The sequence below is a fragment of the Etheostoma cragini genome, chromosome 17, assembly GCF_013103735.1.
Source record: "Etheostoma cragini isolate CJK2018 chromosome 17, CSU_Ecrag_1.0, whole genome shotgun sequence".
NCBI lineage: Eukaryota > Metazoa > Chordata > Actinopteri > Perciformes > Percidae > Etheostoma > Etheostoma cragini.
In genome coordinates, this window is record NC_048423.1 from 13,446,122 (window position 1) to 13,465,107 (window position 18,986).

General features: G+C 38.9%; 1 protein-coding gene across 3 annotated transcripts in view; it reads right to left on the reverse strand.

Moving 5' to 3' along the window:
* khdrbs2 (KH domain containing, RNA binding, signal transduction associated 2) overlaps positions 1-15,558 on the reverse strand; it is a 60,213-nt gene extending 44,655 nt beyond the window's left edge. For all 3 annotated transcript variants that reach the window (XR_004660220.1, XR_004660221.1, XM_034898879.1), the window contains exons 1-2: positions 15,048-15,558; positions 3,975-4,102 (exon numbers count right to left, since the gene is read on the reverse strand). Coding sequence is in view for 1 of the 3 variants with exons in the window: in XM_034898879.1 (XP_034754770.1) it covers positions 3,975-4,102; positions 15,048-15,138 (219 nt within the window). In the remaining 2 variants the exon portion in view is untranslated. The remainder of the gene's footprint in view (positions 1-3,974; positions 4,103-15,047) is intronic.
* Positions 15,559-18,986: the final 3,428 nt, after the last annotated feature.

Below are 18,986 nucleotides of genomic sequence, written 5' to 3' on the forward strand. Positions count from 1 at the left end.
CAATCCTAAAAATCCTAAACAATGTACTTGACAGGATTATTGTTTAATCTTTTATTGAATCAAACTGGACTACTGGAATACTGGAGCTGCTGCCCCCGCAACCCAATATCAGATAAACGGTCGAAGATGGATGGATGAATCAAACTGTTGCTGCCCAAAGACCACATACAGGTTTTGTTAAGGCTTATTGGTGCTTGACACTGCTAAATAATTAAAATAAAATACACTGGGTTAGCACTGATTCAATGCTTTTGTCTGGTGATGCTAAATTAAAATTACATTTGAATAAACTGTTATTAGAGATTTATATATATCCTATTAACATGTGATGTAATAGTAGTTCTTCTCCTTCTGTGACTCAAAGCTTGACAAAGTTTCAGTCACTTATGTTGTTGCTCAGTTTGTCTGTCAATGCACTATAAACAATGATTTCATCAGTACTGGTTTTTTCACTGTTAGACAACATTAATCTTCCATGTGTGACATCGTCAAATCCAAAACCACGCAAAGGAATTCTCCCAAGTAATCATCTAATCACTTTGCATTTAATCACGTTACAGCAAGATGGTAGCTGTAAGCACGAATGAGCACTGTTAGACTGCTGGAACGTGAAGGAACGAATTCATGACATTTTAACGGAAAGTAAGACATTACTGAATAGTAGACATGAAAAATGCTGTGACACAAAGTGAGGTTCCAATTTGAAGTTGAACTGAACCAATTTGTTTGTGCCTCTCAGTGCCGGTGTTGTCAGATTGAAAGGTTGAATATATTGGTCAGTAAATTCATATCTGTGTCGCCGCAATGTACAAACATTTTTCATAGCTGTCCAAAGTGTCTTTATCTTTGATCTGGCCCAAAAAGATTGTGTTAAAGAAAACTGATATAACAAGTAATCTATGTTCTCATATCTGTCAAACAGCTGTTAAAAACCTTCTTTTCGGTGTTCTAAATGTGCTAATATGCATTTTTACACTATCGTCAAAAATCCAATTTTTAGTGCTTTTCTGCCTATGATTTCTTTGACAGGACAAATAGGTGAGAAAGGGGGGAAGGCATGCAGGAAATCCTCACAGATCAGATTCAAACCCTGGACCTCTGCGTTGAGGCGTAAACCTCTCAGTACATGTGCGCCTGCTCTACCACTGATCCAACCTGGCCACTACAGTTATGTCTTTGTCAGAAAACAATGTCTAGTTTGGCCATTCTGTCATTTCTTTCTCAAATTGTGTAAAAAAGTGTCAAAGATTGGTTTTCTCAAATCTTTGTCAGGTATTTGCCGTTTGCTCCATTTAGCTCATCTTTCCAAGCTCTAAATCATTTTTCTCTTTTTTCTCATCCTATGGGCTGATTGCATTCGATCAAAGAGTTGCTTCATGTGGCTAATTACCATTAACTAAAAGTGCAGTGTTACCAAGATGTTCAAGATAGTGACACTGCAGTGTCTTGTGGGGTGCTGACTGTGCAATTAGGTCACAGAAGTTGTTGTTGGACAACTGCTCCGTCCCTCTGGACTGTACTGCTTACTTCGCTGAACTGGCACTATTACATTCTTTAGAACCAGCATTTTACGCCTGTGTCTTCAGTATATTGTTGTTACAATACATTTTTAAATTTATCTCAGTGGGTCCTCAGGTTTTTTGAGAAGATTCTCCACTGGTATTCATTAACCAGGGGCTAGCTCACAGCTGGGACACCAGATGAATGCCAGCGTGGACGATAAAAAAACAGTACTACTCAATATACAATCATTTCATTTGACTCCCTATTTGTAGTCTCCAAGAGGAAAGTGTTTCCATAGAATCAGTTTGCTTGAAATCATTTTCTAGAGAAGATATTGACGCTTTGAGTCTCAATTTGTGGAACTGATCGACGCCTGTCTGTGTATATATTACTTCACATCCATCCTAACCCGACTCTCCCAGGAGTATGAACCCTACTCTACAAACATTGCTAGAAGTCTTTGAAAGAGCCACACATGTTTATGGCTAGATTTACATACAGTGTGTGTGCTTTAACTTCAATGCTTGCATATCAAATATTTTTTTGGGTCATTGTGGGTCTTCTGTTCCCAAGAAACTGTCCCATTTATTTTTTTTATAGATTTGAAATCTATTTAATAGAGTGAGGAGTTCCTGAACACATCTTAATTACTTGCTCAACACTGATCCTGAGGAGGAAACGGCAAATTGATTTCCATGGAGTGTCCTGGGGGGTTTGCTGGACTAAAGCACAGCGCGCGCACACACACACACACACACACACACACACACACACACACACACACACACACACACACACACACACACACACACACACACACAGACACACACACACACACACTAAAGCACAGCACCTGTGCTCCTGAGGTGCAGTTAAATTTTGCTCTGCCCTCCTGACATCCTCTTTACCTCCAGTCCTTCTCTAATGTGGCAGACATAATCAGTGAGCTACACTTAAAATACAATAAATAAAGTAGCTGTGAGCTCATGAAACAAGACATTGGGGCAAGATTTAACACAGAAAGGAACTTGACTTGAGAGTGTTGCAGGACAATGACTGAAAAATGGACAGAGTCAGTGTTTTGTTGAGGATCTCTACACTATAACTCCTTTCCTGAGCACTCAAACCTGCAGCGACAACAAGAGGAAAAGTGACCAGAAGTGATTTGTTTCAAAGTGCTTAGAGACTAAATGTGTCAGAGTGTGTGGAAGCAGAGAGCTGAGCACCGGTCAACCACGTATGCTTGAGATTTTAGGAGAAGAAAGCGCTGATGATGATGATAGAAATACTGTTGCAAAATGACTGCAAAGAACAGACCCTGCAGGTTTTTATATGATGGGAGGCCCTGGCAAGGTCACACCAAAACATATGACCACATTTGCTGGACAAAAGTTTTAAAGAGTTTGCACCATCCAAAACAACATACATCAGCAAAATAATAAAAATAATAAATTCCGCACTGTGAAACACTACACCAAGTGACTCAACATAACAACACGGGAGTGGCAGTTTTGTTTTATTGGACCCTAAAAAGAATGGTCTTTAGCTACTATCGGATGCCAAGTATCCTATATATACCATATAGCCCTATTTTCATTGGACAACCATGTAATGAAAAGCATTTGCTATTCTGACAAGTCACACTGCAACACAACCAGACACAGATATGGCATTTAAAAGAAGAAAATATATACAGACAAGAAAAAAAAGCATAAAGTTATTTACGGAAAAGCAAACGACTCCTTAGTTATCTATCCATCTATCTACAGCAACTAAATGAATGCAGTATATACTGTATTAGCAGAGCGGGACAAATAATCAATAGCAACATATGTTCTGTTGCAATCTGTGATGCTACGCTGATGCCATTATTCTTAGCTGCCTGTTGCATGAATGTATGAATGCAAACTCAGCGGAGCAGGCTTCCTTGATTACAGTGGCAGTAAAGCCTTTTGGTTCTCCATGAGCAGCTGTGTGTTGTTGCTTAGCTGCCTGATGGAGCAGGCTCATTAGGCTACACTTCAAACTTTGTCACTACTGACATTTCATACGTCAGAAACCGGCATAGTGTGTCACACTGATTTATGGTCATTGTTCTTCACTGTACCCTTCAGTGCTTTAGTGTACTAAAAACTTTTTTTTTCGATGACTACATCAAAATAAGCAGACACTGCCTTGTGGCTTTCCATTAGCCTGTTTGAGGCTCTGCGGGATTTTCAGTGCCAAAAGTAAGCTGTTTGTGCAAAGAGGTGAATCAACCCATCCACCAATTGACAACTAAAATTAATGATTACTTAATATTACACACACACACACACACACACACACACACACACACACACACACACACACACACAGTATTTTTCAAATGTCTTTCTTCTCTATTTATCTTGTTGAAATTACTGCAGTGGTCAGCTCTTTTCCAAAGAAAAAGAAAATAGGACCTTAAATATGTGCAGTGTGTTGCTTACCTTTGGATATTGTTGGATCGGAATGAGAACTCTTTCGGAGAGCTTGATATTTTTATTGCTGATGATATCTAGGTATTTCTTTGTGTCACCATCCTTTCTCAATTCATCTCCGTCATTCTTCTCAATCTCTGCAGAAAAACAAATAAAACAGATAAGAAGATAATTTAGTTTGTTATGTATCTGAAAAAGCACCAGTCGACATTGTCGAGTCTGCTTTAGAGCCAAACTTAGATGACAAACAAAAACAGGCTGGGACACATTAGGAGAAATCTAACTATGCATTGCACTACACAACGAGTATTTTGCAGATTGTTCAGTGTCTCAGCTGTTGATATGCTCACATTGCAAACTTTAATAATATGAGATTATCCCGCTGACTCCTGATACGTCCTTTTACATCCGGCCCTGTAATCTCATGATCCAATAATTCCAATCAAAATAACAACAGAGGCATATAGTCACTCTGCTCACTGTGACTCACATCACTGCAAACTGAGCTCTTGGGGGCTATTAACAGTTTAAGATTCCCACACAGCATGGAACTTAAACATAAAATATGCTTGATGTTTCCGTGTATCATTTAAAAGTCAATTGGGGTGGTTAGGATTGGATCTGTGGACTCTCATATCTAGATCAAATTTGCATATCGTTAGGTACAATCAAACTGCACTATTCCTCCTAATAATTTACAAGATAGGAAAATCTAGTGCAAATTGGCAATAAGATGAGAGATGAGAGGTGGATATTAACTGTCCTGTTCTACTTGACAGGAACACCCTGAACAGTGTTATTTCTTGATTGATGCATTTTTTACCACTTGAGCTGAACCACTCGCAATAAATGAAGTGCTCTCAAAATTAACCTGTTGTCCACCATGCAGGACTCCTCCTCTGTCACTAATTAATGCCCACTGGAATTACAATTATCAGTCTGCAACACATGGGCTGGACATTAAAAGATGTCACAGAGCGCTCTTGAGCTGCTTTAGTGAAACTCAAAGCTGTCACCAGCCAGAGGACAAAGCTATCAGTTTAAAAACAGCTGGGGCCAAGTGGATGGATGTTATGTCATGTCATTTGAACAAATAAATGGCTGAAACATTTTATTCCTGAACAATGTATTCAATTTGAATGAATGCATTTGTCTGTTTTTTTGCAGGGAGGTGATTGACTACAGACAGGAATACGTCCTCATAGATGGCTGAATCTACCTTAAAATCAATCTTAAAAGTCTAAGAATGTGACAGTTTGTGTGGAAACAATATTGCCTTGTTGGAAAAGTGTTGAGTTTATGTTCCCAGTGAAGGGTTCTTCTGAGACTATTCCTTGACATGACATCTCCAGCTTAATGGTCCCTCTGTTCCAGGCAGTTGCAATATTCACTCACTGCACTTCCTAATGGCCAATGGTTTCAGTTTTACATCATAGGCTACATTAAGGTCATTTGCTTGATATTGCTTTTGTTTGTGAAATCACAAGACGAAATTGCAACAGTTTGAAATGCACCAATTTCTTCCAGTGTGACACAATCTTTTTGATGGTGCCTGATTGTCCGAAGAAGATCGTTTGAATTGGAGCGTGCTGTTTTTTTTCGCGGTTTCTCTCTGAGAAAATCCCTCTGCATAAAATTTAGAAGTACTAAAAATAGCAGTAAATATTTACTGAAGAACGAGTTTTGTTCATGTTGTTTTTCTGACTGCTTTTTAGAGCCACTGAAAGATTTACTTTAATTAAATCATTTAGGCTTTTGTCAAAATAAGGAGTGAATTTTCATGTCCCACAATGTGGCTGTAATTCAAAGGACTGTGTCAGGTATACTCAGTGAACTCTGTGAACATGTAATGCTCACTCAAACACCAGCATCGCCAGCCTCTGGGTGATACCATGCCTGAAACCTTTTTGCTGAATTACAGGTAAACAGATGGAAAGATCCCTTCAACTTTTATTTCATCAACATGGTTGATTCACACCTGCTTATTATATACTTCACACAACACAGGTGTCTTACAAAACATGCCTTTTAAGAATAGAATCCATGTGTTCTTGCATGAGGAGATAAATGAACACAACCTGTAGTTTGCAAATACAAGCACATTTAACTCTGCTTTATGTACAATAGACATTCTACTGTATGGTAGAAGCTGAAAATGTGAAATACCGTCGCCTCATATAAACATGAGCAGAATGTTTATTAAGCCATGTAAGTCATGGGGCTCGGAGGATTTCCAAGGTCATTGGATGGATTGTCATGACCTTTGGTACAGGCATTCATGGCCTTTAGATGATGACTTTGGTGATCCCTTAGTCTCGCCTTGCAAGACCTTCCTCTACAGCGCTGCGGAGGTGTCCACACAGCCTTCTGGGATGGGCGAAAAATGTCCTCTAGTTTATTGGCATTTCTTTAAACCAATCACAATCATCTTGGGCGGTGCTACGCGCCGGACAGAGCAACGGTGCCTCTGCAAAAAAAGCCTTGAGAAGGAACTTGTTTTGGTAAATCATGTATACATTCAAAGTTGTTTTAGTAAAAAACTCAGATTTGACATATAATCCGGCTGTCTGGATTTACCTTGCAGAGATCTGAGGAGCCGTTAACCATAGTCTTCATAAATCGACCAGAGTTTTGAATGCCAACACAAAGAAAGCAAAAGGTGTCAGACATCCCAAAAAGCCCCAAAAGACGGACATCCGGCGGAATTTCCAATGGCACCTAAACAATCCCGGAACAATTCCGGAGCCATCATCAGTTTAATCTTGTTATGGCTGTAATAAAGTGGTTTGTGACTAAATATCTGCAAAACTATTGACTCTTCTCAAACTCAGCTGTACTTTGTGTAAAATAATAATTAACAAATGATGGTGTGCATTTTGATGCCATAAGCATTTAGCACAAAGCACCACTGTGTTTCAACACAGCCTCAAAGAGCCGCTAGCATGGCTAGAGATGAGACTGTTCCCTCAAACAGAACGAGACGTTTTCATCACCTAGACACATGTTTTCATGTTCAAGTGACAAAGCCATCCAGCAGCAGAACTATCAGCAAAACCACAGCTTCCACATACAGTACAGAAAAGAGGTCAACAAAACAATGGCCCAGATCAAAAAAAGCTTCAATGTGTCGTTTCAGAGGGCGTATTGTGTGTGTGTGTGTGTGTTTGTGTGTGTGTGTGTGTGTGTGTGTGTGTGTGTGTGTGTGTGTGTGTGTGTGTGTGTGTGTGTGTGTGTGTGTGTGTGAGCTTGTTGCTTGCTTGTTAAAATCTTGGTCATTTAACTTCATTTGCATGAGTGTTTGTTAGTCATCCCATGAAGTAAACCTCATTTGGATTTTACCTCATTTTAGTTTATGTAATGTCTTACATCCAAGTTTCATCAAGCATTTGTTTCTTGATACACTAAAAGATTATTTTTGGTCTTCTGAATGTGCAGATCATTTATGTTGGGATTTGTTTTCATTGTGGACATTCTTTTCATATCCTTTGAGCAAAGTAAATATGTTTTTCTGGCCCATGAAAATGATTATACTCTGGCACAGTGCTGGTAGAAAACACCTTTATTCTGGTCTGGAGCCTACCAGTGAACTCAGAAGGACTTTGTGTGTGTGGATGTGTGTGTGTGTGTGTGTGTGTGTGTGTGTGTCTGTGTGTGAGAGAGAGAGAGCGAGAGAGAGAGAGAGAGACAGAGGAGATATACGGAAAGGGATAGAAAAAGAGGAAAATGAGCTTATAATATATAAATCTGGGGAAATGTTCACAAAAGTATCATGGTTGTGAAATATGTAGCAGGGAGTAACGGGAGCCTAAAGATCAGAGGAGCGAGAATGTGCTTTGAAGGTCACTGGTTTCAGTCCTCACACAGGATGAAAAAAATCTCATTGGGAGTAAAACACTCTCAGCGACTGTTCTGGTGCTCTTGATCTCCTCTGTTGTGCTTCCCAAACTGCTTCAGTGGAGCTGCTCATCAGCCAAGAATGAAAAAAAGCAACTGTGGTTTAACTGGCCAGCTACCAGATAAATGTGTGCAACTGTAGAGTTGCTAAAAAAGAGAAATGTTCTCAGTCAGCCTGCCATGGCTTAAGGTTAAATACATCTCCTTTGGTCCGAATGCAATAACACAGAGCATCAACAATGACTGAGGAACAGTTTGAAGTTCATTGATCCTGGACACCAGTAACAAGTCAATAACTACACACAAAACTGTGTTTATAATTACACTAAATTAGTTTCTATTACACATTTAGATCACATTAGATTTGGTAGCATTTTGATTCACTTTTAAGAAAAGAGGGCTCCCTGCTTTCAGCAACTGCTGCACCACCGGAAAACATTTAGGTACTAAACAGGATATTCTTGCTGAGCATAAAAAGATAATTTTTCCTATGATTAAGTGAAATCTTTTTTGAACTTGCACAAAATTGAATTCTAGCCATCCAAAATTCCCAAGAAGCTCTAGTATAGTTTGCTTAAAAATAAAATAAAAATAAACTTCCTGCAGGGTTTGAGCGACTATCAGTACAGAATAACATATATGCAGTACAATAACATAAGAAAAAGGGTGAATGGGAGCTAATATGTTTACTGCTTATTCTCACATCATAGCTTTATTGGATTTCCATTGTTGTTTGCCATACAGTCCCCACTACTAAAGCATATGCTTTGTTCTACTGCTTGATAGGCACTTTTACGCATTCAACTCCGAGATGATGTGTGTGTGATCAAATTGTCTGTTACTACACTGCTTGGGGTTTGATGATGTTTTTCTCTGAGGAGAAATGTGGATCCAGAAAAAACTCACACTTCTTCCAACATACAGTAGGTTGGATTTGTTCTTACATTGTTAAACAAGCATGCCACAGAGGGATTTGATGAGATAAAAGATGAAACTAAGATGAAAATCATCACTTCAAACAGAGCAAACTCAGGATGTCCTGATATCTGACATGTGCTCTGTGTAGACGAATAATGCACAAAGTAAGCATCATTCCCTTCCTCACTCGATTCACCTTTTATTTTGCAAAGCTGGCTAAAAGACTAGAGACCTTGAATGACCTGCAAACTGATGGACGAGCATTAAAGTAAAAACTGCAGAGAGTGAATTGCTAGAAAAAAACATATTTGAACTCTCCACTTCTATCAGGTTTAGATGCTGCTGGGAGTTGTATTTTGGCTGTACAAGGCTGATTTTGCTAACAACAACAGCTGAACCGCACTTATTTGTTTTAGGCTTTCATGAAAATGTTTAAAATCTGTTAAAACAGCCAGTTACTGCTGGTTGTTATTTAAATCTGCAAAGCTGAACTAGTCCATGCTGATTTGAGTGATTATTACTTCATGCTTTATTTTACTGTAGGCAGTTACACCAACTGCAGTAAGAGGTCCAAACACAAAGGCGTTGTTGAGTGCTGCCATTAGTCTATAGACAGCTAAATTATTTACTGATTTCTGAACTTCTGAATGGTATATCTACAATAATAACTTCACAATGGGAAAATAAAATAAATCAAGCTAATTACTCTCCAAAACCAAATTGCTTAAAAGAGGTAGTAATAGGGCTCCATTTCACAGCGTGTTTCTGGTGGGGAGAATGGACCACGAGACGTGCAATTAGCTTTGTCTTTTTCCACTCTGGACTCATGAATGTAAATGCATATAGGGTTGGAAATATGCCCCGCTGTTTAGCCACATGATGTTCATGGGTTTTTAACTGAGCTGCACTGAGGCAAATTGCATTCAGCCCATTGACACTGATAAAGTATTACATCTTCAATCTAATTATAATGCCTTCTTTAAATTCTCTGCTGAATGTGCAATGGACAGTGAAGTGAAAAACGAATTGCTATTCATACAAATCACAAAATGATATACAAATTAAAAACCAAGCAAATTACACACATTTTGATCCGGATGGTGTTTCAATGATCCTCTATTTATTACAACTACTTAAAAGCCAGATAAGATGCAAAACCCTTTCTGCAAATTCAGCTTCAGGAAACAACATGGTCCATGGTCTGATAGAAAAATACATTATTATATATTTAGGATCTGTTTCTCTTTATTACATGTGTACTATAGGGTCTTTTTTATCTTTTATATGTAAAGTTATTATACATGTGTAAATTATATTATATCTGTAAAGAGGTAGGATTTATCACATCTGAGGATACATGATTGAATACAGTGTTGTATTTGTGTTGTTATGCCGCATTCTACACACATTTTATTAATGTCAATATAACTTCCAGGTGTGTATAGTATATTTGCTCATATGTTTGTGCAAAAACTGTACAGTAGTGATTGAGAGATTTATTATTTGATTAATTGTTTTATTGGTTGATTGGTTTCTTCATGATCAGAATGTATCTCTCTTTTTTCAGTGCTATTTGTGTTAACTTTACATCCTGTGTACTGTAGAACTGTATTTCCTTGTCTAAGTGAACAATCTGTGTGAATGTAATTACTGGTTTGTCGGACAAAACAGAACATTAGCCACCATCAGCATGCAGTACTTTAATGATAAAAAACCCTGAGTAGACACTGGGTAAAAGTAAACCTGAACAAAGAAACCCTAAGAATGTAACCAAACTACTGTACAAACCCCATTTGATGACATTATTGACAAATTGGTATTTGTTTCTTTCCTTTACCCTCCACGCTATGTTACTAAGTGAAGCTATGGCGTTCTAAAGGAACCGGTACACCACTCACTTCAAATCTGTCTCAAACAAATTCCAATGTACCCTAAGTTTATGAGAATACTTACATCATAAGCATAAGAAAGATAGTAATTTACCTTCTTTTAGATCTTTATTTGACAGGACAGGTGAAGAGATGAAAGGAGGAGTGACATGCAGCAAAAGGTCAAAGTCAGACTTGAAATCGGGCCCTCTGCCTCGAGGAGTAAACCTCTATACATGGGCGCACGCTCTACCAACTGAGCCATCCGGGCGCCCATAATTTACTTTCTTTCCTAAATACACAATGCCACTTTTACTTCTGTACTTTTCCCTGATTTTGCTAGTTTTTACTTAAAATCCCATTTCTATTTATTTATTTAGAACTTCCCTGTTACATGTGAACATTAAGGAGGCATGGTACCATATTCTAACACCTTATTTCTGAGTGTTGCTTTGGCTCATCCACCCATTTACGTTGCTAAAATGGTCACGACCTTGGAGTCTAATCTTATTTGACCCATGTACTTAGTGTAAGCTAATGCTGAAAATGTAATGCAATGTATCACTTTCTGAAATGTAATTTTTGTGTCCTTTTGATAGGTCATATACACATGGGTTGATGTTTATTAGTTGCTATGAGCTGGGTCACTGCTGGATACTGAGTAGGCCATAATGTTTACACTGAGAATGTGAGCAACAATTCATAAACAACAGCCGGAGAGATTAGATGCAAATAAATTGCAGAGAAGTTTTTACGTTCCCAAATAAGCAGGCCACTTGCATCTTTATGTATTTGTCGAGGAAAGCCCCCTGCAATATGTATTTGTACAGTGAGTTGTACTTTTTGCATGTATATTCATAGTATAAGATGTATTTCTCCTTAATAGTTACTCATTGAAGCTAAACATCTCAATATCTAATTATAGCTCTTCAGTATGGCTGACTGAAACTAAGGCTAAAGAAGTTGCATTGCGTCACACAGATGCATGCATTGTCTGATAGGTTTTAATTAAAGTTAAAGGGTCATTGCCCAAATTGGGGTGTGAGCTTGTTTTTCGATAAATCTGTGACTGAGCATTTTCGTCAGCCTAAAGTATGTGGCTAAGAATTTACCCTCACATTTGCAATGTGCGCAAGCAGAAACTAGCCAATACTGTAATTAACTGCTGGTTACTTTCTCTCTTTCTCAGAACATTCCCTTTTGTGTGTAAACATGAGAACCATAAGAAAGTGCAGCTTACTGCTTGAGTAAAAACTTTTGCTCAAACATTTCAAAGAATGGCTAAATGCAGGAAGGAATTGGACGTGATGAGTAAAAAAGTCATTTAGGATGTAGATTAAAGGGTGTTTTGTGCCCAGACAATGTGGCGTTCCAAGACAAAGGCACTTAAAGCTCCAAATATCAACGATTTCTGTAAGCGAAATCCCTATAAGGACTTTTTTCTTATGTTCTTGCTCTCTTATGATTTACTCGACATGAGTCATGGGGTTGGTCCTCCTCCATATCCATTCTCATGTTTTATTCAGAAAATCCTGCATCCTTCAGATCTCGTGCAGATTTGATTGAATTGTCACTGTGCCTAGCAGCACTTGTGAGGGCATTCAAGCTATTACATAGCCTGTCAAAATGCATAGTGACAACATAAACTAGATATTGTGATTGCAAAATAAATGTGGAGATATTTTCACATGGGACACACGTGCCTTTGTTTTTATTAGGAATCCCACTGGTTTTCAAGGCTGCTCTGTAGGTAAACCACTGGGGTATGTTAAAGGCTTCCTTTCCTTGACTCTAACTTTCACCCACTTTTAAAACAACTCTGCTGTTTTTTAGTCAAAGGCAAATTAAAGTGCTACACATAAAGAAATTGACTTTCATCTGTCAATCTGAGCAACCATTAGGCTCATGTTATACTGAAATGAGATGGCTTTGGGACCAAGAAGGAACTATTTTTGAAGAAAGTGGGATGACTGGTTAAAAACTAGTATAAAGTTTTAAACATGTAGAATTTATTGTATATTATGCAAAGTTATTCAAATAATTGTCTCTTGTTTTATCACTACGTTCACTATCAAAGGAAACAAGAAGTTCCTACTCTGCTCTATGAAGCAGAATTGTCCCCACCGGAAGAACTTTGTCCCAAACAGCTTTAAATCGGCCAAAGAGAGACAAGTGATTTTAGAGGTAACACAATTTAAACATATTTTCACTTCATAAATATGGAGCTGTTAACTGAGCCCATGGTAATTCCATGATATGCTGTTTATTGTGCATGATGTGAATAATTCAGGATTATATGCTTTGCTATTCACTGATAAATAGCTGTGAATCTATAAATCTGTAAACTGCAGCTTATCTTGCTGTCCACGGATGATATTGGAGTTGACAATACAAGACCGTCTGAACTGACAGTTTATTATAGTGATTGTCCACCATTGTGTATCATGCTTGCTGTGTGTGGACCTTGCAAACTGGATGCATGCTATTCTATTGTAATGTTAATTATTTATTGCCATGTATTGCCTTTGTGTGTACAGTATTATACTGTATTGTTTTAAAATATATACATATACAGAATATATCTGTAATGTAATTTACAGGGAACTGCAGGATTATCTGTATTTGTTCCCAAAAACTGCTTTAATTGAATGAAATAAACACGGAAAAAAAGGTGATTATAACCCCATTTTAATTTGCAAGTTGCTGGGTGCCTAGATCAGTTGGTAGAGCAGGCACCCATTTAGAGAGGTTTACTCCTCAACGTAGCAAACTAGGGTTCAACTCTGACCTGCGGACCTTTGCTGCATGTCATTCGCTCTGTCTCTCCTCTTTCATGTCTTCAGCTGTCCTGTCAAATAAAGGCCTAAAAGATGCCCAAAGAAATAATCTTCAAAGCACAAAAACAAAGAAGTTGCTAATCTAAGTTGCTGTTCACTACAGCAGATATGATGAAGACAACATTTTGTGTCTTGGCAATGCGAGTCAGCCTTGAGTAAATTTGGTGTTCTGTGTGACAGATGATCCCATCTGCATTACAGTTAGCAGCAAGAGCAAGACTGTCAGGTGTCTCATCAACACATTTCAACAGAAAAGCTCAAGGGGCAGAAAACACCAGAGCACACTGTCCAATCAGAGCGTGTTCATTTAACACAGTTTGACTTTACCACTTTTAACAACAATGTCAAAACCTCTTATAAACGCTCAATCATGAATTTTGCATTTTATTGGGGCACAAAGTAAGAACTAATGAATTACTTCAATGGGGTCAAATGTTGCAGGAATATATGTTATCTATCTGATATGCTATGTTTTCATACAAGGGTACAGTACCAAGTGCTCTCCTGCTTGTTATCTTGCCTCTGTATGTAATGCAAGTAGTGTCCTGTAAGCCCATGCGTGCTGAGCACCTTCGGGTCTACGACGCAGGAATAAAAGTATATCCTAGCGATGATGAGTTTCCTATCAAAAGTGACACATCCTCAGCATGTTAATTACAGCAAGGCTACATATGCTGCTAGAAATGTTACACATACTGTGACAGTAAATTATTAGAAAGACTGTAGCACGTTTGTCCCAATTAAGTCTCATTTGTGACCTTGATGACTTTGATGAAGTTATGAGTTATTATAAGTAGTAGGTATGAAGAGAAGGTGCATCTCATGCTAAACTGCGTTTACCTAAATGGTGTATTAAACCATTTTCTTTGCCATATAAGAATCTAGCACTTTCATTTCAGCCTGATCGCATGTCTTAGGTAGAGTTCGAATATCAGACTGATGCTGTGGCTAAATTCAAATGAAAACTCAAGGAGGATTTCACTTGTCACCTGCCGAAAACAAGTGTTTTCTGACAACATGCAGCTTGTTTTGGTTTGGACATTGTAATCATGAACTTATTCTATGCTGAATGGACATCAGCTGGCAATACACTGTACATATCTTAAGATGAACAGTACATTTTAAATCCAGTATATCACACTATTAGGGCAATTAGTCTTTTCACACTTTTAATCCTGAGAACTGCTCTGCCAACTGTTTCAGTTAATTTTCTGGATGTTGGATGCCAGAGGGCAGTGGGTTAGAATAAGAGGAGATGACTCTCACACACTGTACTTTCTGTGCTCACTGCATTTCTTCCCTCGCATGGTAGAAAATCTCTGAAAAGTTCTGCACTGGCGCCAAAGAGCAGCTTCCTCCATTAAACACACAGCACAGTGAATATAGCCTTCAAGCAAGCAGCAATTGTCAATGGGCAATGTGTTTAAGATAAGCTTACATTAGGTCACTACTTCCCCAAAATGCAATGCAATGGTGCTTTCAGTTGCAGGCGACAGGGATATAGCGTCTGACAAATTACTGAGCAACGCTCAAAGTAGATCAGACTTGAAAAATACCTGACTTACCTTCGGCAAGCAGGCGCACCGCATGCACAAAGGAGGGGTCCAGGCTGGTTTTCTCGGCCACCAGTTCAGGCAAGTACTTATCTGGATGCATTATTACCACAGCGGACCTCTTCTCCGGCCGTGCAGGTGAGGCGACAGGAGTGCTGAGCGTCAGAATGCAACTGTAAACCTTCCCGCTCCTGCTTTAGCTTCTCCAGTCTTTATGAGCACCACAAGCGAAACCCCTCGGGAAAAAAAAAGAAAATATATAGTCGGTCCCGGGTCTTTGAGGTGCTTGACTGAAGCCTGAGATGTGATTTCGAGGTGTGAGCGACTGGAGGTTGACTTGTGATTCAGAGGTGTGAGCCAATCTCCGCCACCGCTGCCTGCTGCCTCTCCTCGGCACCCAGTCCCTCTCAGACTCAGTGGGTCTGCAGCCCGCGCTGCTCCCCGCCCCTCAGCATCATTATTGGCCTTATTCTGGGACTGGCGCTGCTGGAAAACAAAGACGGTCCCCGCTGAGCGCATAACAATTGGGCGATGTGCTTGGAGGGAATGGAGAAAAAAAAGTTGAGGTTACATTAGGATGGGGCTGACACTGATCCCTGCAACACTCTCACTTAAAATGGGAGATTCAGTTGGTTTACAGAAAGTGTTATGCAAGTTATGTTGCAAATAGTGTCTTATTAAAAAAACAAGTACTGTAATATTTCTATTACTAAACATTTTAGAATACTATGTGGGAACGTTACAAATGTATTGTGGTTACAAATACAGAAATATGCCTACACTATCATAGGTCACTGTAAACTGGTAAATCAGTGCCAGTCACACTGTAAAACTGAATCATAGCAGATACAATATAATATGTGTTTACTTATTGCTAAGCCAGCAATGGCATACAAGTAAGAGATAGAACCTTAAGTCCAAGAAAAACATTTCTTATCCAATTAGTTCCTCAATTAAGCCGAGGTAACCCCTAAAACACAGTTTCCAAAGTTCTCTAGAGCAGCTTGTACCTGTGCCAGAGTGTTTACTGTTACTAGCTGTTTAACCTGTAGGAATGCAACACAGGTGTGTTGCTGTCCATGGTGCTGAACACTGCCTTAATCATTAAGAGAAGGGAGCAGCATCAATCATTGCATAACTTGTTTCCTGTTTACTTTGGCCATAAAATATTTGAGATTATCCCTCATTTATTTTGTCACTCAGGTAATTTTTAATCATTTCCCAGTGTAAATTTGTTCATATTCCAACATAAGAATGATCACACAAAAGAGAGTCTTTTAAAGGTTGCATATTTGCTTATTTTGTCCAGTGAAGAAAATATGCAGATTATACAGAGCAACAACCAATAAGATGTTAAGGAGCCTATTTTATTAAGTTTGTTAGCAAGTAAAAGAGCAGGGCTGCAATTCCAGAATAAGATTCAGAACGATGAAAGAAGTTCACTTCCTGTCCTGTTGGTGCTCAAGGAGTCAAGAATAGCTGTTTCCTCTTCTAAAGTGAATTAAATAATACTGTGGTAAAGACATTTTCAAGTAAATGCTTCATTAGATCTTTAAGAAGCAACGTCAGGCTGCTTTACTTCACTATTCAATTTGAGCAGGCTGGTGAGTGACTGATTCCAGCCACATTTGACTTTTAATTTATTGTGACTGCACTGATCAGAATCATAAATACCGTGGGGCGACTACAGACTCTAGCATTCGGTGAATGACAGTCAATTTTGATGTTGTCAGTGTGCAGTAATGGGACACACCTATGCTGGCCTGTAAAAATCTTATATTTTTCTCCCACACATTACATGTTAAACACATCAATACAAATTTGAAAACTTACATCATTTTAAAGTTTGGATGTGCATAGATTTTAATAATTCTAAATATAAGTGTAGCTACTGTGGGTGCATGTTGTTATTAATCACTCTAAAAGTGGTTGAACTATTTTTTTCATTTGACTATTGTCTTGGCATTAAAAATGAGTATGAAGCATGAAGTTACTTTAGTTTGATTGGGAGACTAAAATAAAGTGTCATATGTAGGAATCAGAGGCCAGTGCCCATGTGGCTTTGGTTTTGTTAATCAAACAACAACCCAACCATTTTTCTGGTTGAATCTAAATGCATGTTTAGACTTTTTACCTTATTTGACATAGCTCTTGCTTGTTAATTACTACTTCTTTTCATTTCTGCAATGACAAGCAGGCCAAGAGGGAGCCACCACTGATCAGAACTGAAATGAGACACAATTTAATTTTTCTGCTTGATAGCCTAAAATAAGTGAACGGGCCCATCTTGGCCAGTACTGTCTTTGCATTTCATGCTTGCTGAACCTTGACTGACATAATTGTATTCAATGAAACGATTCATGACAATGATGATGATACTCCTGCCGCTGTAACAGTGGCTGCTAATGGTAACGATGAAACTGAATGTGCTTTAATATTGTTTCCTTATGGTTGTGCATTTAGACTTAAGCAGGCAGACTTCTTCATCATGACATTGAAGGAAAGAGAAGAAAAAAAATATGGATGGGGAAAATATCTCGTACGGCAATGTTTGTCAGGGCAGAAAGGACAAGACTTCAATCAGGCACTGTAATTTAGAGCCTCTCTGTTCCAATACTGAAATTATTCAAAGAATTTCAACTTGAATAAGATGTATTCTTACAGCTCTCTAGTGGTCGAAGTGCAACATTGCACATTTCACTGCTGCATCCATGTGATGCAGATTAGTCTTTAGTGTTAAATTTATTTTTTGAATATATTATATGTTTTAAAAAGTTGGCAAATTGCAAGATAAGTAATCATATTTTTTTTTAATAAGCAGAGGATCTACTTAGACTCTATCTTAAAACCCTGTTATTTTGTGCTGCTTTCTAGTCTTAGAGCGGTGGGTGAGTTGGAGGTTTGGGTAGGCTAATGTGGGAGGGAGGGAGATCCGGATGGCCTAGGCCGCATACGAATAATTCTTGGTAAAAACCTTTGGTAAAATCCCTCTGAGGACGCGCTAGCGGCCACTAAATAGGATATGATCCGTAATATTGCATGACGACTTTATGTTTTGCCCCGACAGCTGTTCAGAAATTGCTGGATTAATGGCCCTCTTAAAGCAACACTATGTGTAGCCTAATTGAATAACACATGTCACAAAACACTTCTGCTTTCACAATAAAAGCTCTAACCTATGAAGATTTTGCTTAGAGGTTACGCAATAAAAAACATTACAAAAATAATATTTGTTTCCACTGGCAAATCAATGTATTACTTTCAGTTAATAAACTAACCAAGTCTTGCTTAAATTAAGCAATCTTAATATCATCTTATATCTTTATTCACGCTCTTCTGGTTTGTCTTTTTCCGTGAGGTTACTCTCCATGTGTAGCAGGCTCAGTGTTGACATTGCCATTGTCATTTTATGTAGCCTGATTATTTTTTAGTCCACCCCCAAATAACCCATTCCCCTTTCCCGAGACTGCCTTTGATTACCATGACAACCTAAACCAAACAGATGAACACAAAGAGCGGCCACCGTGCTTCAAAAGACGTCAATAAGCGATCAAGGTGGAGAAGGTGGTCAAATCAACAACAACAGAATGGTAATGCAGGGAATACCTGGGGTTTGTATACATTAACTGTAGCCTTGTTGCATGCACAATTATGTAACGGCCAGGGGCGTAGCACAAAATTCTGGGCCCTGTAGAAAGGCCTTTTCTATGGACCCCTCCCCGCATCCACAGCTATTCATTCTAGCATCTTTTTGGGCCCTCCTCACATGAAGGCTCTAGGTACTCAGTCCCCTTCCCCCCCAGACCAACGCCCCTGGTAACGGCCAATATGACGCCATTTTGCTCTGCGCTGAAGCCCTGCAAATGCACATGGCACTTTTGGCGTTTTTCCACTGCTGGTAACAGCTTGCCTCGGCTCGCCTCGGCCCGCCTCGGCTCGCCTCGGCCCATT